General features: G+C 40.3%; 1 protein-coding gene across 1 annotated transcript in view; it reads left to right on the top strand.

Annotated features, from left to right (window-relative positions):
• LARGE (like-glycosyltransferase) overlaps positions 1 to 21,354 on the top strand; it is a 201,806-nt gene that overhangs the window by 61,051 nt on the left and 119,401 nt on the right. Inside the window, exon 4 of the mRNA XM_009881984.1 lies at positions 9,771 to 9,894. Within this exon, the coding sequence (XP_009880286.1) occupies positions 9,771 to 9,894 (124 nt within the window). The remainder of the gene's footprint in view (positions 1 to 9,770; positions 9,895 to 21,354) is intronic.

The raw sequence follows: 21,354 nt of genomic DNA, 5'->3' as shown, positions 1-21,354 counted from the left end.
CAGCAATTCTATGATTCTATGAAAATTGAGAGGCATAAATGTACAGTGAAGACAAAATGACCAATTCACTTAATAAACAGCAGCTCCAGAAAAAGAGAAATGGTGTTAAACTGTGTGTGGGCATATGTGTATATCCCTTGTCCAGTTTAGTAATCTCTCTCAGAGATGTTTTTCAAGAGTGTTGCAGAAAGTGGATTAAAATAGGGAAGTGATCAGACTGTTTGACTCAAACAGAACAAAATAGCCTAATAAAACATGCATAGAGTGTAAAGAGCTTACTAAGGAGGTAGTTTCAACGCGCTGCTTTATATTGAATGATAATTTTATACTGGGGGGATGACTGTTGTTCATATCATGTGCTAATATCTTGTTATAGCTAGCTGCAATGGGGAATTCCAGTCCCCCACCTTGCTCCTTATGTTTACCTCCAGTCCTGTGTTGGAACGCTCTTAGTAATCACTCCCTTACAATGGTTTTAGTACACCATTTTAACTTTTACCCATTTTTGGTAAGCTTTGTAAACGAATGTAAATGCTCACCTTGTATGATGTGAAAAAAGACTCAATAAATATTGTTTAAGAGTTTGGCTAGAGCGTAGGTGGAGAGGGGAAATTCTCCAAAATATGTGAGCAACTTTCACTGTCAACACATAGCTGTTGCAAGTCTTTCCAGAAGTAACATGTTCATGTTAGATGAGGGCTAGGAGCAGAAAAACAATACTAAAATAAACATAACAAAACCAAAATAACAATAAAAACCTGTATCATGCTCTGTGCAGATTTTTTCTGAACGTTAAAATCTTGTTAAATTTTAAAACTGTATCTATTTCCAATTAGAATTCTGAATTATTCAGTGTAAACTGGCTTTATATTGCAAGGATGTGGTCTATTTTGATTGTTGCTTCTACAGGATTTCTTGCAAATGCGCATTTTTATGGTGACATGAGTATCCTAGTGGTTAGCTTCTCATCGTTTTTCTCTCCTAGTACTTGCATCCATTTTGAGAAGACTGTAATCTGCATGTTTCCAAATGTTCTGTAAATAATAGAAATCTCACAGCTCGAAGGTTTAAACAGTCTCTTTCTGGGTTACTTAAAAGAAATGTCCCTGTTTTACATAAGGCACTCATCTGAGCAATTAGCAAACATAAACAACTCTGCCCTATAGTGACAGAATTATGTGATTTGGATATATATTTAATTAAAAATGTGAAACCAAAACAAAGGGAATTAACATTGATATTTGCATGTCTGGTGGATTTTGCCCTTGTCAAGAACATATTTGCTGTTAGGCTAGCAGTACTGCTCATCTCAAAAGGTTTGTCTAGCTCAGCAGAGGTGATCAAGATAAAGTCCAGTATAGCTAATGAAACTTTAGTACGGCTATTTACATTCAAGGTAATGTATCTCACTTGTTTGCTCAAAACGTCCTTAAACACAAATCTAAGTCCGTTCCTGCCTAGAATTAGCTTTTCTCACAAGGCGTTAAATTGTTCACTAGAAAGGGAAGATGTTCTCAAAGAAGAGACAGAGCTTCTAACAGACATTTCTTCCTTATCTTCTATAAAACACAGGCTTCTTAAGCATCTGTTGATGCTATGGCTACATGTGCAGAGGGCCATGCCTCAGAAACACTCCTTTCTTGGATCTTTTTCTTTGGAGTGGCAATGGTGAAGAAGGCTGGAGAATAAACAACAAATAAACAACAAACTCAGCTGAAAATTGATTTAGAACCAAGATTCCTTGCGTTGGTTGCCATGTGCAAACAGTGTTATCTTGGAGACTAATATGCACTTGAAAAATTATGACGTTTGGAAAGAAGACTTCTTTTAGTTGCTAGGATCTATTTAATTGTAGGAGTGAAGGATGGAGACAGGTCGTGATACTGTATTAGGAGGAATGAGTTCAGAGTTGGAGGTGGTTGGTTCAGATAGTGGATGCTTCGTGACATCAGTAGCAAGTTCACTGTCTGACTTGAGGGTCATTAGTGGAAACAGGCAAGGAGATGTTTCTTCTTCTAACACCTAAGTGTTCACCAGGGAATGCATCCTAGTTGGCGTTGTCCAATAAGCCAAGCAAAACAGACACCTGAAAGGACTGTATGTTTCCAGTGGAGAAGAAGTTTGCTCATTCTACCCTAAAATCTGAAGTCAGGCTACTGGTCCTTCATTTGTAGGATCATCACATTCAATCTCAAATATAGCTTTACAAGAACAGAACAAACATGCCTCCAAACATACTGTCAAAGAGGTGTTTTTTTCCCTTGTTTGAAGTTTCTCATGATCAATGTTCAATGAAACCGGATACAGCAGGTGCAGAATTTGCCTGTAACAAGTGTGAAGGAGAGTGTGTTGTATAATTGAAAGGTGCTTGTGTCGAAATCACAGCAGTTATTATGTAGCCGGGCATAGCTGGGGTTCTCCTTGGGCAGCTGCAGCATTGCACCTCAATGCTGCCCTGCAACGCCCTGAGTACAATCCCCTGGTCAAACAACTGGCCCCTCAAAGCAACCACACTTAATATCCTCACCTGTTCCTGCTGCACTTGGTGTTTGTTTGAAAGAGCACTGATTTCAGTGAATCTGTCTGGAATTCTTGGAGATGTCATGTGCTTTTATTAGCATTACTGCCTAGTTTAGTAATTAAAGCATGTTTTAGCTGTGCATTTTGATACCAAAAAAAAGGCACAAAAATTCCCTAGTTCTGTAGGGAATTCTTTACTTCTCTAATCAAAAAATTCTGAGAAAAGGAGGCCATGTCAGTCTAATTGTCTTCCCTCCATGCATTAACATATTTGTTACACTCCCAACTTTGAGCTAGAGTGCTAGATAGAGAGACACAAAACAGCAGGGTGCTGGGTCATTAAGAATAAAAACTAGAGGAGTTTCTACAGATGGAGTGTGCTGTCTCTTCTCCCTTCCATGAATGTATAGCAAATCCTGCATATTGAACATTTCAGCTCTCCCCAGGTCTAAAAAAGCAATTTTCTGATTCTAGTCATACTATATATATTGTGCGATGTAGGCAAGCTGCTTGTTCAAACCATTTGAGAAACTATGTCTGTCTTCAGGTTCCAGAGAGTGGGAAGAGGAGGGGAAAGGGGTGGTGTGGTTGATTCCTTACAAGAACACCACAGTTCAGAGATGCGTTTCATTCCCAATGGAAAAGGAGCTTGATTCCGCTTTTGTCTATAGAAAACGTATGCTCAAGCCACAAAATCCCAGCAGCTTTTAACACCCAGTTTGACATAACTGGCAGTCTGTTCTCAGGAGGAGACTCAGCAGAGCTGGGACAGTGCAGGGTTTGCAAAATCTTATAAATATGCATTGGCAGTGCTGCACGGAGGGAGGCTTGTAGAATGAGTACTTAGTCCTAGTCTGCAACTTTCCTGCTTTCCTCTCTTGGGCATCTAGTTCCTAATTATGACGGATTTTATAAATCTGTTGCAGGGGTAAAAAAAAAAAATTCTCTCTGAGCCAGTTAAACACAGCCAAGCTCATAGCACTGTGTCCTAAGTGCAACTTAACTTTAGTTTTTCCAAAGCAAAAGACTAAACACTACCCATTAAAGATATTGGGACAAACAGACAAAACGGAATGCAAGTGGTTTTGGAAACAGTGCATATAGTAGTATGCAAAAAGCCTCTGCATTTCTATTTCTAAATCGAAGCAATGTCCTGTGGCTAATAACTCTCCTTGAAACTTTTGGAACCACTGGTCCAAGTTACGTTGGTCATTTTCAATGTTTTACTTCATTTCTGAAAATTGTAAAGCTTAGGGTGCCACAGAAACAGCCCACAAGTTATAGTTTGATATTGCAAAGATCGTTTCTGTCTCTGCTTAGGTAAGTCTTAACTTGAATAAGAGCTAAAATGATTTTTAATGTACTCTTATCTTTTCCAAAAGCATGCTAAACGCCATGTTTCATTTGGGAACAAAGAAAGACCAAAATTACACAATTATAACGTGTTGCTGGCAGTTAGGTCAACCTGAGAATCTGTGAAGAATTAACTTCTCTTTTGTGCCAGCTAATACTGGCATTTCTCCCCCGCCCCCTTCATGTTAGTCCCTCCTCTTTGGAGAAGTTCTTGTGATTACTTCTTTAGCTGCACGCTCCATCTATCCTACAGCAATAGTGGCAGAGTAATGGTGAGGTTTTGTAGTGTAAATAAAACCAGTCAACTAGACAAATGCTTTCTAATACGAAGTAGCCTCTTTACTTTAAGAAGGCTGCTTATAACCTTAAAGTTAAGCATATGTCTAAGTATTAAGATTGGAATATGAAACTGTATTATAGATTGCTGTATAAATAAGAAACTCTTTTTTTCCTTAGAACAAGTAGAATAAGGCAAACGAAATGAAAATCTAAATGAAATAAAAAGGATGACATGTAATTTCCAAGTAAGAGTCACAAGTCAACACTGGCTGGTAATTAAAGCTTATATAATCTAATGGCTGTATTCCATGGAGACCACTTTGCCTTAATGGAGTTAATTTGAGAATTTAAAACCTCTGTCATTGTTTCCAACTTTTCTAACATGTCAGGCTATTTTGTGGGAGATTCTTCTGGCAAAAACAATAAAGCATGAACCGGTTTCTCTGATCCATATAGACTCATCGATAATACACACTTCTTGTATTTTCTAGATGTCCTAACAATGGAGGCATAATGGAGGAAGCAATGTTTAAGAAAAAATCTGCCCATGAAATCTCTTATTATTTCCCAAAGTGCTTCTATAAATTAACACAAAACAAAAAAAGATCCATGAATGAGGCAGCTCGTGCATCTGTAAAATCTCTCTGATAGTTTGGGGAGCATTTTAATCAATACTGGATGTGAAGGGGTATGAAAAATCTGTAATGATTTTCACATTAAAATTCTCCCTGTATGAGAGAGGGATTGTCATATGGGCATTAGGAAAAAAAAAAAATAATTCCCAAGCTATCTTTTATAATTTCTATTTGAAGTTCTTGTAACCATTTGTTACAGATATAAAAGGTATTACCTTGTTGTGCTTCCCTTAATAAAGTATAGGTTTTGGAAATAAACCCCCTGGGCTACTGACCTTTTTATATTCTTAGAAAATAAAATTCCTCTGTTGCAGAGAGAGAACTGTGCAACCAAGCAGCTGCTTTTTGAATTGCTAACAATTGAGCTATGGAATAATACAGAAGGGAAGAGTGAGTCTTGGTTCACTACTCCCTTTTTCAATTGTAGATTTTTGTATTGAACTCTGTGGCAGTGGCTGTTTGAAAGGAACGGGCCACAAATGCTTAAGCAAGCAGATCAAAACTCCGATGAAGAATAAGAAGTTTTGAAATGTAAAAATAAGACATCATGATAAAAAAAAAATATAGAAAAGGGTACCTCGGAATAGGCTCCTAAATTCATAGCTTGACTTTTACAATTACTGACTTCGTTTCATTTTACTAACTTTGTAGGACCTCAGCAATTCTTAAAATGAGAGCATTCGTTTAAGCTCCTATATTTAGGCGTAAGAGCCTATATTTAAGCACCCATGCTTGAAAATCTTGGCCAGAATCTCTTTTCATTCACTTTTGAGGAAAGCATTTTAGGAAAGTAAATGTGTGCTCTTTACGTATGGTTTACTTTGTCAGATAGTGTTCTGATCTTAAGATAAGTGGAAATAATTTACTATATGAAGATTTGCAGTTTTCTAAATAGAGTGGTTGAAACCTTGAGCTTCTACTTGATGGGAAATACCCATATTTTGACATGGTGTTTTTCTGCATTAAGACATTAGCACATCAGCATTTTCCATGTAGCAGAAACTGTGAAAAGTTGTAGTTGGTAAAAATTCAGATGTTCAAAATCTTTGAGGTAAACAAGTTTAAATATTTCTGGACCTTGGGAGAAATTCTCTGGATGTTTCAATACCTGCTTCTGTAGTGAGGAATATGGAAGACCTGGGGCTCAGAGTTCAAGGGCTGTCTGTTCCAAAACCAGGGACACTAGAAACCTTGACTTCATAACATACAAATTCACATGAATACTGGGAATTTTCCAAAATGTCTTTATTTTGTAAGATACCGTATACATTAAAAATAAAGCCAACACACCGCTGTGCTTTGAGTTGGTTAGAGAAGTTGAAGTCAAACTAAGTTGACCTTGTGAGAGAAGAGGAGGTTTGTGTTGGTCATCACTTTCCCTGAGACTTGATTCCAGCTTCTCTCCAAACCAAGAAGGATGGCTTGCACTGAGGTCCTGAGGCTCAGAAAATTGGAAAGAACCTGTTGGGTCATCTCATTAACTCCCCTGCTATTGCAGGAAACCACAGCATTGAAATCCTTTCCATAACTTGATCTGCCTTCACAACAGAAAGCCGTTTTTTCTTTAACCAGAGCATCGTATTTTTCCAGTTTCACCCCACTCAACTTCCACTAGCAAACTTCAGTGTCTTCAGCTCCTCGTTAAACTTCTTCAAAGGCCATGCCACCCTTCCTTGTTGCCCAAGTGAAGGACTCTCAAGCCTTCTTCTGGAAGACTTGAGTATCTCCCCACACCTTTCCCAAACTTTTTAAACTGTAGCTGCTAAATGCCTGTGAAGGATAGCTCCCCACATGGCTATGTCTTAACTTATCATGGGAGCAATAGTTTGATTTCAGTTTTATAAACCTCATATCCCACAATGTCTCTGTCCTGGAACAAGACCAGTCTGAAGAATGGAATAGCTTTCACTGACACTAAATGGTACAGCAAAACATCAGTCTAATGAAATGTAGCTTTCAGTGGAATCCTTCACTATATCCTGATTATCACCCCTAATTCTTACAGCCAGTGATTCAGTCATGTTGGCAAATAATGATTCCATCCCTTTCTCATATCTCTTGAGAAAGGTTTCTCATCTTATAGAAGCTCTTCCGTATCTTTTACAATGGATGTTAGTTGATCTTTAAGCTTCTGAACTTGTTTCATAAACACTTTGAAGCAATTCATACCTTTTAGGCTTTGCATATTGCAGACACTGGAAGAGGTAAAAGATGTCATCTGTGTGTATGTTAGTACTGTTACCCTCAGAAGGTCTTCCAGGTTTGAGTCTGTCCTCTGTTGGCTTCTAGCACCATGCTAAACCTCACACTTCATGTAACTAAAATCTCATCTGGAGTAAAATTTTCTGTGACTGATGCTCATTTAGTTGTAGGTGTCAGCGGGTCACTATTCTGTTTTGGGGATATATTTTTGTAAGTGATAATCTTCTGCTTTGCCTCTGACACATACTTTCCTTCCAGCTGAATCTTTACCATGAGGCTAACACCTTGAAAGACATTTCTGTGTAGGAGTACAACTACTCCTTTTTTCTTTTTCCCAGTAGGAGCTGAACTAAAGAAAATGTCACCCACTTGTTCCCATTTAAGTTTCATACACTCTGGGTCATTCAGATAAGTATAAACTGCTACTGAACATCTGAGTATCTTTGTGTTGGATTTTTTCTTTCCAACTAGTGTGTTTCACCTTCAAATATTGTATATCAATTCCATTTGACTAAATGATGGTTTGAAAGAAGATGTAGCTTTCTTGGTTTTAACTGTTTTTTTACTCTTCTTATTCTACTTTGCGATATATAGATAAATGACCCTGAAAAACAAGGAGAAGAAATTACTAAAGAACGCCAGCAGGGAAGTAGTCCTACCAGATACCAGACTCACCCCTGCTAAGCAGAGGGACCTACGTGGAATGTATATGTTGAGATTTAACACCTATTTACCTGTACCCAAAGCCACTGGTGTTGTACTTTGTTTCTCTTGGCCTTTTCTCTGCTAGTGAAATGTATTTCCTGATCATTGCTATTTCTCAATTTTTTCTTGGCAAGGTGCCTGGTTACTGCGGAATCTGCATGAGCCAGGATGTCCTCTCCTTCTCTCCTGCTGGGCTGGTGAAGCAGATATAATTGCTGCGATCCCTTTAGCTTGGTAATGGGACACTCAGCAGCTGGCAGCCTGTGCCTTTCCCTCTCCTCTTCTCACTCCAGGGCAAGATGGAGATCGAAAGACCTTTGTCTTTTTGGAAAGCGTGTTGTGGCTTAGTGTTTTGGATATTATTAAAGGCAGATCAACTGTGGGTTTTTGCTGCCATCACGATTATCTCATATATAAGGCTTCTAACCAGCCCTTTTCTGCTTTTCCTGTAAGCACGGGATTTGATCCACAATGCCCTTAAAGCAAATACAACAGCTTCACTGACATCCCTGGGGATTGGGTTGGATTTTAGGGGCAGTATTTCTAACACTGCAAAATCCAGCCATACATTGCTTCTCACAACAATCTCCTGTTTCTGCTGAGACGTGTGTTAGGATACTGTGAACCATTATATGTATTTTTACATGTTTTTGTGGACTTTGTTCAGTGAGAAACAGTATTACTCATCAAAGCAAGAAGAATAGCATTAAAGAGAAAGGCACGTATTGTTCATTAATGCAGGAAATGGAGAAAGAAATAACCTTCATCTTTTGGGTTAAGCCCAAAAGTGTAATGGGAGTAAATTGACCTGAACTAACATAGATTTCCTCACTTCTTGTTCACACAGCAGAATAGTAGCATCAGTCATCTTCCACTTTAACCAGCATGTGAAACTAAATTCTCCTCTTTTTAGATGAAAAATATCCGTTAACAAGTACACCCATTTACCTTTATAAATTTCACAGAAATGAGACTCCACTATTCCACCCAAGGGATCAACGAAAGGTTGAGCCAATACTGAAGTCTAAATGAACCATCTGTCTTCTTAGTGGCTTTTGCAAACTCTGTCCTTCTCTGCTGACAGGGAAAGTTGCTAAGCTAGGGTTAAACATGGAACACTGCAAATTGTGACTAACTTCCACTCACAGGTGTTCATGCTCCTACCACAGAAGTTGACTAAAGATCAGACTTTGTTGCTTACTGTCCCTCAAAGAGAGAAGCAAGGTTAAGGGATTTCAACACGGTATTTGTAATGTCCAAAAAAAAAAAATCCACACACTTTGTCCAACCCTGCCACTCTTGGTGATACTGGCTTCACTCACCTTGTTTTGAAGCTTTTCACCTAGCCCGAGTCCTATAACTACAGAGGTGAACCCAAATCTGGTGTTTTAAAGTAAAATATTTTCTTTCTTCCTCCTTCTCTTCAACCCTCCTTCCTTCGTAGGAACAAGGGTATGGGGAGATTTACAGTCTCCATTCTATTCACTATGCCAGTAGCTAGAAGGCACTCACCTGAAACATCTAATTTTGGGTCCCCATAGGACAGCTGTTGATACCTCAAGTTTGATTTGCCAAAAAGATGCATGTACACTGAATGGTCCTGGAGTTTCACCTCGTTCAGTTGATTATTCTTTAACCTTCCCTTCCACTCCCACTTCTCCACGGGCAACTGTTCTTACCACAAAGATAAATTACCAGGTTGACCTAGAAAGTGAAAGTAATCACTTTTGCAGCTCAAGTCCCCAAAGGGGGATTAACTTGGCCTTCTTTTAAGGAGCCGGTAGAAGGGACCAGATCCTTAGCTGTTGTAAATTATCACATTCCACTGAAATTAAAGGAACTGTATTTATTTACAACCACCCAGAAAGTGATCCAGTATTTCTATTATTGTGATGTTTATTCAAATTGTAAGTGCCTCAGCATTTTGGCCACAGAGCAGGACTCCACCAAATATGCTTTACACTTTACGTTGAGACCTTAGACATAGATAAAGCTCTATAAGTTCTGATGTTGTCCTTTTACAATAGGAATTAGAAACCTGTGAGCTAATGCATTTTTTCCCTTTTCTCGTATCAGGCGAAACCCACTCCACTTCCACCTCATCGCAGATGCAATTGCCAAACAGATCCTGGCGACTCTGTTCCAGACATGGATGGTCCCTGCTGTGCGCATAGACTTCTATGATGCAGATGAGCTCAAGGTAAAGACAAACACAAATGTTACTCATACGCTTCTGGTTTCACGTCATCCCCTTTTCACTCATCTCTCTGGATTGGTGACTTGTGGGAGAACTTCTGGGTAAAATATTCTCCCTGGCTAAAACTAATTCTAGCCCACATGATTGTAACTCCCATTACGCTTAACTGGAAGATAATAAATGGCTAAAATCAGTGCAGTTTCTCTGCTAATGGCATATGTTGTTTAGCAGCTTAGAATTTTACCTGCTATAAAGAGGATTCTGGTTGCCTAGGTTGAATTGCATCATGTTTTGGTAAGGATGCTTTCTAGTAGCAATGGTGGAATCTTAAATATCTTGTTCAATAAGCCCAAGTCTGTTACTGGAAACACTCAATTTCCCTGCATTCCTCAAGCATGGGTGTGTAGCACTGTAAGTACACACACTCTGATAATGTATTAATATTATATTTTGAAATAGCTACATTTTTTATCTGGATGCCCTTTCCAAAGGACTGACTATGAGAAAGGAGAGTTCTAAGGCAAGGGGGAAATCACCTACTCAAAGCATAAAGTAATTATCTTTTCATACTTAGAAAGTTTAAATTAGGTCACAGAGGCACGGCATTGAGTTTGAGCTGCACATTTTTTAGCTCTGGAGGTAGAATGAAGTATTCAGATTTTAGCATTTGGAGTTGGTGGCAATAATTTGTATGACTTATCAGACTGTTCCGAACAGCATCCTGAAACAAGTCAAAAACAAAACTTAGCAAATTGCTGTACTAATTAAGGGGTAAATTCAAAGCACACCGTGTTGTAGAATCTTGAGTACAAAAAGTTGTAGAAAGAGATGGAAAAGGGAGAAAAATTATCCTTGAGAAAAATATTTTGTTTCTAGCTGTTGTTATTGTTTTATTGGTCCTTCTTCACGAAGCCATAAGCGGATATTAACCTAATTAGCTCAAGATCTCCCTTCTGTTCTTTATAGCTTTATAGCAAGGAGGAGGTCTGTTCTTGTAAATCTTGTACGTGTCTATATTGCTTGTGCTTTTCTGCAAATTGTAGGGTTTTACAGTGCTTAATTAGCCTCTCAGCTGGGTAAGACAGACCTCTCGGTGTTTTCCTTCTGGTCACTGGGGTATGGTCCAATCTAGTTAAGTAAATAATAACCAAGAGAGCTTACTTCAGTGATTGCCAACTTGCTGATTTATAGACAAAACACTGTGCAGATATGAGGCTACAGAGAAAAGTCTTGTTTTGTCCCTCCATCTTCACTCAACTTTAATTTTTATGTGGCTGATGACCTAAAGCAACACTGTACTGTCTTGCATGTAACACACAGGCTTTAGGTTGGGGACCACTTTCTTACTGGATGCAGGTATTGATGAATCAATACAACTTTCCAGGTCTGCCACTCTTGCTCAGAGCGCATCATACTGCATACCAAGCAATTTCCCTGATTTCAGTAGCCAAAAAGCACAGTACAAAGTAGTACTCAGCATAGGTGAATGTGACAGATACTGCGAAAGGACATCAAAGAGTTGTAAATCTAAATGGTGTTTTAAAAAGCTGAGTATGATGCTGGCTCATATTCAGATCATCCTGCAAGTTTTAGCAAAGAGGACAGAGGAGCTGTTTACGGACAGCTGTAGGAGCTCATCTCATTTGTTTCCTACACAGCCTCTAGAGAGGATTTAATGATCATTTGGGGTTCATGTATTTCACCTGTAATCTTGGGAGCTATATTATGCTGTCCAGTCTTAGGAGAATATAGATCTGATGCTGGAATGTTTACTAGAAGGTCTGCCTTTCTCTAAAGTGATCTATGACTCTAGTGTTACAGTATATACTATGTTTCAGTTTTAATGACCCTCCATAGCTCTTTTTTAAACCTGTAATCAAAACCCAGTTGCTGACATTTAAAAGGGTTTAGACTGAACAGTAGCTTGAGAAATTTCTGCTTAGCTTTCATTCACGAATGTTTCATTGTTTTGGAACATATTTTAGCTGCCACAGAAAACATTTAATTTCATGTTTGGTTTTTTCCCTTTGGATAAGTGTGAGCTTCCAGCCTCTTAATTCTAATGCAGCAGGACCTGGCGTGTTAGCTTAATCCCTTAAGTCCTGGGAAAAGTCTTGCTCCTGTTCCTGCTCAAACAGTGGAAGGGAGCACGTAACGTTAGATCCTCTATAAATAGTATGGATGCTTTTTTGTTTTCAAGTAGCTATTTAGAATTCAGGCAACAATTTCCACTGGAGTATTAATTTTTTAAAAGGCAGAATTTCGAGACTAAAGTATTTGGCAATGTTTCTTAATATATCCTGCAGTTCTTAAAATTCATGCACTTTAGCTTAGAGTTAGAGCCACCAGTGTCCTGAGGGAAGGTGTAAAAAATAAGTAGGTGTTGTTTTCTCTCAGGTTTTAGAGGAGAACTGGATGCTTCATTGCAGAAAGGGCAGACAAGGTACTACTGATTATCCCAGAATTTCTGGGGCCAGCAAACCAACGTACCTACTTTATCTGTTGCTGTGATATTCCTTTTAAATTTTAGAGAAGGCTTACTTTTACTTTTGCAAACTGGCAGAGCTGTTCATGTTCATCCTGCACCAAAAAGAGCCTCCATTCATTCTCTCCAAAAAATTGGGTGCTGCCAAACTAACATCCAAACTAACCAGCCTGCCTGGAAGAGAGGTAGAACGCAGGGAAGGATGGCCAGGGAGAGGTCTATCTTTGCTTGAGGCACATGATAGGGGATGAGGCAGAAGAGGAGGAGACTTGGCTATGGAGCTGAGCCAAGATAGCAGCATTTCCAGGTGAAGGGTCAGACACAGTTGAGATTGGAGCTTGCAGGATGTATTTCTTTTAAACAGCTAGTTTGATGATTGTAACAGCCAGTTCTACTAAGATGCTTGTAACCTCCCCCAGCATAACTTGGCTTGTATCCTCATTGCCTTGCCAATAACCGCAAGGGAGATCTGCGCTTAAAAGCTCTCCCTCAACTTAGAAGCTGTTCAGATTGTGAACTGTACTGCCCGTGCCACTCTCTCCCATTAACTGAACTTGCTACGTGCAGTTAGTAATCAGCAATAAGCATCCTTGAAGTGTGGGCAGCTGATAACAGTGCCAGTAATTGAGCCATTCCATAGCTGCAGACTTCATTCTTGTTCTACTCGGTATGGCCTACACATAACTCTTCCAAATTTATGTGGTCACATATGGCTATGACTACAAACTGGAAAGTCACTTGGCAGTGTAAATTTGCTTTATATGATCACGTTAGCCGTGTTATTCAGCTTTGGTCCTACTGCGGTAGATGTAGCTATTACAACAGTGCATCCCACAAAATAACTGGAAACTGAAAATTGTCTTCTTTGAACACTAAACATAAGAAAAAAACATACCTATGAAACATTGATCTAAAGACCCATTACAGCTGTGGCTTGCAAATATCAGGCTGCATGATACTGTGGTTTTTTCAGTTGTCTTACATGAAGAAACTCCAGAGCTAACTATTGAAGATGAGCAACATGAACGCTTAGCTTCTACACTTCATTATTCAGCATGAAATCTTATATCTGTTCACTCACAAGGAAGTATAGGCATTAAACCCATTGTGATCTGCATTGGCCCAGAGCAGAAGGAGCAGCTGATAAAGCAGTAATGTATGTGTGATGTGTGGAATACAGATGAGGTGAGTTTGTTTTCCCAGATGTTGCCTGACAGACTGCTGACAACATCAGGTGAACTGAGGGAAGCAGAAGGTAAAATGAGCAGTTGCCTGTTCTGCTGTGTGTGAATCCTGATGGCTTGGTTAAACATAGTCTCGTCATCACTGGTAAAGCAGAAAAGTCGTGTCCTTTAAATAGTTCAGCCCACAAATGTGCTGCAATTTTTCTGTGAACTTGAAGGTAGGGATAGTGAATAGGTTTTTGCCGTAGATGAGCATTTGACTTGAAAGTGAAGTGTGAAAAGTGCCATACTTTGCTGTATATATGGACAATATTCCAGCTTTTACTGTTCCCAGAAACAATAGACCACAAATCTCACTGCCAGTGCTGCCTTAGGTGGTTTCATATCCATATCTGCACACTCAGTCAAAATCAGTGGTGTGATCCAGAGGGCAAACCCAAGCTAGTATAATGCATGGCATAAATATCACTTAACTTTAGGCATTTACTTAAGCAGATGAGTCACTCTTTAACCACTTCCATCTGAACTGTAAGGCAGTTCACTAGGTCAGACATTGACATCATTTGGTCAGATAGATGGGCAAGGGCTGTGAGATTTAAGCAGGAAAATCAAGTTTAATTCTTTAATTATAATTGTATTGTAGCTGGGTCTCAGGGCTGTGCCTGTGTGCACTCCCCATGCACTTAAGTTACTAAATCCCAGGGTGGTCTAGGAACTCTCAGGCTAGTCATCTGCATAGATGAGAAAAAGGGCTGGTTTGAGACAGCAGACCAAGTTGAAACTAGGTGATTGACTGAACTGCTGGCTGTCTACTTATTTGACAGATTGTTACAGGAGCTCTCACAGTGGGAATTTCAGACAGTTCTTAAGATTTCCTAGGCAGCCCCTGCTGTGCCTACAGCAATTTGTATGATTAAATGTGTTGACTAACATCCTGGGTGGAGAATCTGGTTGTCCCAGAGATTCCCAGACAGTTCCTGCTGCAAAATTGATCAGTCGCACAAGGGTAAGACAATCAATAGAAATGGTTCCTACATGTGTAGCAATGATCATAGAATCATAGAATGGTTTAGGTTGGAAGGGACCTTGAAGATCATCTAGTTCCAACCCCCCTGCCATGGGCAGAGCCCCCTGCCGCTAGACCAGGTTGCTCAAAGCCCCATTCAGCCTGGCCTTAAATACCTCCAGGGATGGGGCATCCACAACTTCCCTGGGCAATTTGATCCAGTGCTTCACCTCGCTCAGAGTGAAAAATTTCTTCCTAATGTCTAATCTAAATCTACCTTCTTCCAGTTTGAAGCTATTCCCCCTCATCCTATCACTACAACCCCTAGTAAAAAGTTCCTCCCCAGCTCTCCTGTAGGCCCCTTTTAGGTACTGGAAGGCCGCTGTAAGGTCTCCCTGGAGCCTTCTCTTCTCCAGGCTGAACAACCCCAACTATCTCAGCCTGTTCTCATAGGAGAGGTGCTCCAGCCCTCTGATCATCTTTGAGGCCCTCCTCTGGACCCGCTCCAACAGATCCATGTCTTTCCTATGTTGGGGGCTCCAGAACTGGATGCAGTACTCCATGTGGGGTCTCACCAGCGCAAAGTAGAGGGGCATAATCACCTCCCTTGACCTGCTGGCCACGCTTGTTTTGATGCAGCCCAGGATACGATTGACTTTCTGGGCTGCAGTCATGCATTGCCGGCTCATGTCGAGCTTCTCATCAATCACCACCCCGAGGTCCTTCTCCTCAGGGCTGCTTTTGCTCCATTCTCGGCCTAGTCTGTATTCGTGCTTGGGATTGCCCCAACCCAGGTGTAGGACCTTGTACTTGGCCTTGTTGAACTTCATGAGGTTTGCATGGGGCCACCTCTCCAGGTCCCTCTGGATGGCATCCCTCCCCTCCAGCGTGTCTACCTCACCACACAGCTTGGTATCATTGGCAGACTTGCTGACGGTGCACTTGATCCCACTGTCCATGTCACCAAACAAGATGTTGAACAGCACCAGTCCCAGTACCGACTCCTGAGGAACACCACTCGTCACTGCTCTCCACTTGGACAACGAGCAGTTGATCGCAACTCTTTGAGTGCAACTGTCCAGCCAGTTCTTTATCCACTAAGTGGTCCATCTGTTGAATCCACGTCTCTCCAATTTAGAGACCAGGGTATTGTGTGGGACAGTGTCAAATGCTTTGCACAAGTCCAGGTAGATGACATCCGTTGATCTTCCCTTGTCCATTATTGCTGTAACCCCCTCATAGAAGGCCACCAAATTTGTCATGCTTGACTTACCCTTGGTGAAGCTGGCTGCAACCAATCCCCTCCTCTTTTTCCATATGCCTTAGCAGAGTTTCCAGGAGGATCTGCTCCATGATCTAGCCGGACACAGAGGTGAGACTGACTGGCCTGTAGTTCCCTGGGTCTTACTCATTTCCCTTTTTGAAAATAGGGGTTATGTTTCCCCTTTTCCAGTCAGCAGGACCCTCGCCAGACTGCCATGACTTCTCAGATGTGATGGATAGTGGCTTAGGAACTTCATTTGCCAGTTCCTTCAGAACCCGCGGATGTATCTCATCAGGTCCCATGGACCTGTGCATCTTCAGGTTCCTCAGGTGGTCTTGCACTTGATCTTCACCTACAGTGGGTGGTTCTTAATTTTCCCAGTCCTCGCCTTTGCCTTCTGCATCATGGGTAGTGTGGCTGCAGTCTTTGCTGGCGAAGACTGAGGCAAAAAAGTCATTGAGTACCTCGGCTTTGTCTCTATCCCGGGTGACCAGCTCTTTCATTTCCTTCCGGAGAGGGCCCACATCTTCCCTAGTCTTTCTTTTCTCACTGACATACTTATAGAAGGACTTTTTGTTTGTCTTGTAGGACAGTCTTTTGTACTACTTAAGATAGTTAAGAAACATTTTGTATGTAGGTTAAGGCAGTCTATAGTGATGGATTATGCATGTCCTGCAGTGGTCAAGTAGGACCACAGGCCAGCTGGATTATAAAAATTGGACAGAACCATGTTTTAGGGAGTCTCACCCAATCCAACTAAGATGTCCCTTCAAGGACCCTTACCATGGAGACTCCCTTCACCATCCAGACAGCGACCAAGTGTCCTGTTTGACAAATTCTATTGTCGATGCAAGAGTTACCCTAAGCCAATATCCCAATCATGTTAGCTTTTTTAATGTATGCTCTGTTTGTAACTCTCTGAGCAGCAAATGACAGCAAAAGGAAATCAAATGCTATGAATTTTTTTTTGCTACCAGTGTAAGCTTTTCCAATGAATGATAGCATTGATGGGGCTGCATGTATCATACATTGCCATATACCAATTTTGGAACCATGTTCAAGCAAATGCTTCCAACAGAAGTGCAGATATCACCTGCCGAACATGGGAGGCAGGGAGCTGGTTGACAATTGGGAAGATGCGTGATGATATTTGATGAACAGATTATTAACTTAGCGTTAGTCACATCAACTACAGAGGGTAACAATGACAGCAGTGTTGACAAATCCTTGAACAGCAAAACTGGCCAGTATTCTCCTGTGTTCCACCACCTTCCTGGTCAAGCAGTTCCGATGGATATTGCAGAAGCAGCCACCCAGAACAATTTATCTTCCCAGGACTAATGACTGGCTATTATCATGGATTATAACAGTTAGACTATATTTGCATTGCACTGCATGCAGATTATATGGTGTTCAAGGGCAGCGCACGATTGTTTATTTGTTAAGTAGTTCACTGTGTGCCTCAGAGGCAGACACACAAAGTTATAAAGCAGACGTACATTGCTTTAACTTCCTTTCTTTTCCACTTCATATGCAAGATCTAATTGCTATTAATGCGATACAGGATGTGAAACACAGCATCTCTTTATGTTTACATTCATTTACACAGTGGTAGGTATTCAATTAAAGTGTTTCTACAGCACTGTGGTTTTGGTCAAATACTGTCACATGTTATGGTGGGTTTGCAATGCTCCTGGGTTTGACCAACCTTTTGTCTTTTTGTAAACTGGTCTACTGCACATGTCAGTGAAGTAATAAGCATAGACTGCTGTTTCTTCCTGTCCTCCTTTCTCTTTTAAAGAATGATTTATTTATTTTTAATGGAAATTTAAGATTTTGAAAACCAAAGTCTATAATCAAAACATTGTGCAGATTTTCATAACTTGCATGGCTTAGTTTTAGACTTGAATTTCCACATTATAATTGAGATTTCGTGTATTTGCTAATGAACATATTGAATACTAGAGACCTGAAGTCTCAGGTGAAAAAAATTTGCGTGTGGTAAAATATGCTAAGAACAGGGTCTTTTATCCATGGTTTTCAGTACAGATGACTGGACATTAACAGACCAGGTTTTGTAAGCAAAGATATTTTCCTTCAGACTGCTTGGGAGGAAATTAGTATCCACCAAGAAACAGATAGCAATTCAAACTCCCCAGCACAGTGGAACCTTTGTGAAGTGATCAGAATCTATCCGTGCAGACTGAGTAGCCTAAGTAGTATTTCCTCTGCCCTCCCGGTCCCTCTTCTGCACAAAAAAAGCCATGCAACATTACAAATTAAAAATAGATGTAGCTTCCATTATTATTCAGGCCCAGAATATGAAAAAAAGTAATTTTATGTAAAATTACACTGTGTCTTAAATTTCTGCCTATTCAAAACAGGCGATGATGAAAGAAATGCTGTGGAAATCAGGGAGGCAGATCAGAAATTGGTCCTGAGAATGGGAGACATGGTGCCATTAGTGACATCCAGCTGTTGTCATCTGCTTAGTGATATCTAGTTTTCATGAGCAGCCTCACCTCTGACTTTGTCTGTGGAGGGAGGGAAGATACCAAAGGTGCAACAGCGTTTTGCAGATTTCTTTGTGTAATTTCTGCTTGGTTTTACAAATGTTGTCAGTTAATTTAAGATTTGGAACAGTAAGAATTTGGTATACTGGGATGAGGCCCAGTGTGATGTAAGAAGTTGCAGCATTTCCTGGGCCTGTTTCAAAGGTCCCAGTCTGCCTACTGTGTTATATTGTGCAGTGCTTCTATTGCACAACTGGCTATTCCAAAATAAAGCCTCGTGCCTGCCTTTATAAACCCCTTATACTTTCCCACTATTGCTGGTGTTTTAGGAACATTGGAGTTCTTTGCCCATTTTTTAACTTCTCTCTAACTATTGTGGCTTTCTCTGTAGCTCCACCTTTTTCTTGATTCTGGGGAAAAGCAGTACAGTCACTATGTGCTACCTCCACCAGGAAGCCAGGGTAGCTCTTCTTTGTAACATATGTGAAGTGAAGAATACGGAGCCAACTCTCTTTCACTGCCGTCACCCACATTTGTATCATAGTAGCTGACTGTGACATTTCAGTAGCAAGGATTCCTGTTTGGCATTTAGCTTCTTAAACATCACTCTTATTGCAGCAACATGTGCTGCACCTCCAGGGAATGCTATTTTAGTGGAGAATGAGAAAAAGATGAATTACTGGACATGAGATTTTCCAAAAATCATTCCATTTGACAAAAATTATCCAATGTGCCCTGGAAAAAAAAAGAAGTTAAAAACACACAGTGCCTCGAACTGGCTGCTGCAATTATTGTTTGTGCTATGTGTCCCCATTACAGCAACTGCTTTCTCAGAACTTTATCATCCACCTGTGAGAAATTAAAGCATTTTGTTGTCCTAACCTTGGACATATGGAAATTATTTAACACTTTGATCAGCATAAGATTGTATGTCTCCTGTACTTACTGGGAAGAGTTAATGGTCGTCCTGTGTTCCAGCACAATTTCTTTCCTTGGCACTAACAGATAAAAAGCTGGGAAGACACATAATCACTATGGTCTTAGACCTCAGTGGGTTTTCACTTACTCATAAGGATACCTCCGTGTCATAGAGCATTCGATTACGGATCAAAAAACAGCAGTGACTGTTCAAGGCATTCCTATTCAGGACTGGTATTGGTGTGAGCATCTTAAAAAATGTTTAGCGATCCTTGCTTTTAGATTTACAAAGTAATGAAGTGTATATATTTTCATGTCTGATTGATAAGCTGAAAAAAGATAGCAGGCTGGAAGGACTCCAAAAATATCCTTGATTCACGACCGGGGAACTGGAATTGCTAGAATTCATCATTTGTGAAGTACTTGGTGCTGGCTTGTTTCTGTAAAACAACTGTAATTCCGGGAAGTGTTGCACGATAGTTCAGATATGAGCTCCTTCCCACAGAGTGGTCCAGCAGGCAGCGTAGGCAGAAAGTTTTCTGAAGGACTAGGGCTGAAATGGTCATTCTTGTGGTGAAAAATGATGTTCATCTTACCTGGACACACCTCTTTGTATGACACTTTTTCATCGCACTTTTCACACGCCATGCTGTGCATCTGATGTAGCACGAGCACACAGTGAAGTAAAGTCACACTTCTCATAAGTCTTCTGAAACCATCTCAGCCTTGGTGAGGGCATTCAGGCTGATTTGGAGTTTGAGTACTGGCTTCAAAGGGGAGATATGTAATAAGGTTATTAATTAGATGCCACTGATGGTACCTCTTAACTTGATATGAGAACATTTGAATTTCTAAAATGTGAAATTTCATTTCTGTTAGGGGAGATACCGCTTTTCAGATCAAACTGACTTAATCCTGCAAAAGTTTCGGTTTTGGGGGGTGAGATGATGCTGTCGTGTCTCACCCTTTCAGCAGCAAAGATGAAAACTCAGCAGTGTTTCAATCCCCTGATAATTTTCCCATATACTGTTCCATTACTTCAGGTTTCACCCCTTTCACAGTTGAATGGATTCCACAGTTTTTAGCTGATACGGCTGAAAGCCTTTATAAAATAGTTCCAGCTTTATTAATCAGCCATTTAGGATCTGTGTTCACCTGTCTGTCTGACTGCATTTTTCTCTGATGGTCCCTAGGGTGAAACTACAAGATTACATGGAATTAGGGTGACACCAGTGGCCTTAGCCGTCACACCAAAAGTTTCGAGACGCGTAAGAGATACATGCCTGCTACGTGGACGCTTCCTTTAAACACCCCTCATGCAAATTCACTGTTATCTGAAGTATTTGGCCAATATTTAACCAGAATCTAGGCAAGAAGCTAAACAGGTGTCATGAACATCAAGCTCATTATTTCTTGCTTTGGAGGAGCCCAGCTTTCCCAATAATGTCTTTATTTTCTTCAGATTGTTTCTCTAGTTAGTGCGGCATTGTTTGAGAGACATCTTATCTCTTTCTAGTAACAAAGAAAAAGAATACTTCCCCCCCCCCCCTTGCATTCAGTGCTTCTTTTACTAGGTTATTATCATTATTGCTGGTTCATAATTGTAACATGTTTTATCCTTTATTATCCTTTTTATCCCAGATGTATTCCTGGAGCTTTTTCGTCTCCAGGAGTTTTGATCTATTATAATACTTACTATTGGAGAAAAGAACACTGCTTAACGTAATTTTTGTTCACTCAAAGCGATAATTGCAATACAAGAAGTTCCCACTCACCTGACCTCCAACCCTGCAGGATGGAGGATGATTTGTTTTCCTGCAAATTCTTTGCTTATCCTGAAAATAACAGAACTAATAGTTATGGGATATGGCATTTATTCCACCAGCTGGATGTGTGTTCCACCTACTAGTGGCCCCTTTCTTGGTGCAGCATGTTCAGCTGTTGAAGTTTCACTATTCTTGATCTGAAGGTAGAAACAGTAAATATTTAGGTCTGGAGAGAGGTGATTTTACTGGTGAGATGCCAGATAGTAGCTAGTGATTTCCTTCTGAATAGAAGAATGAATCCTTTTTTCTTGTATGTATTTGTTATGT

This window comes from Charadrius vociferus, unplaced genomic scaffold (genome assembly GCF_000708025.1).
Source record: "Charadrius vociferus isolate BGI_N301 unplaced genomic scaffold, ASM70802v2 scaffold883, whole genome shotgun sequence".
Lineage (NCBI taxonomy): Eukaryota > Metazoa > Chordata > Aves > Charadriiformes > Charadriidae > Charadrius > Charadrius vociferus.
Note: the sequence above shows the minus strand (reverse complement) of the source record. Positions and strands in the feature narration are given on the sequence as shown.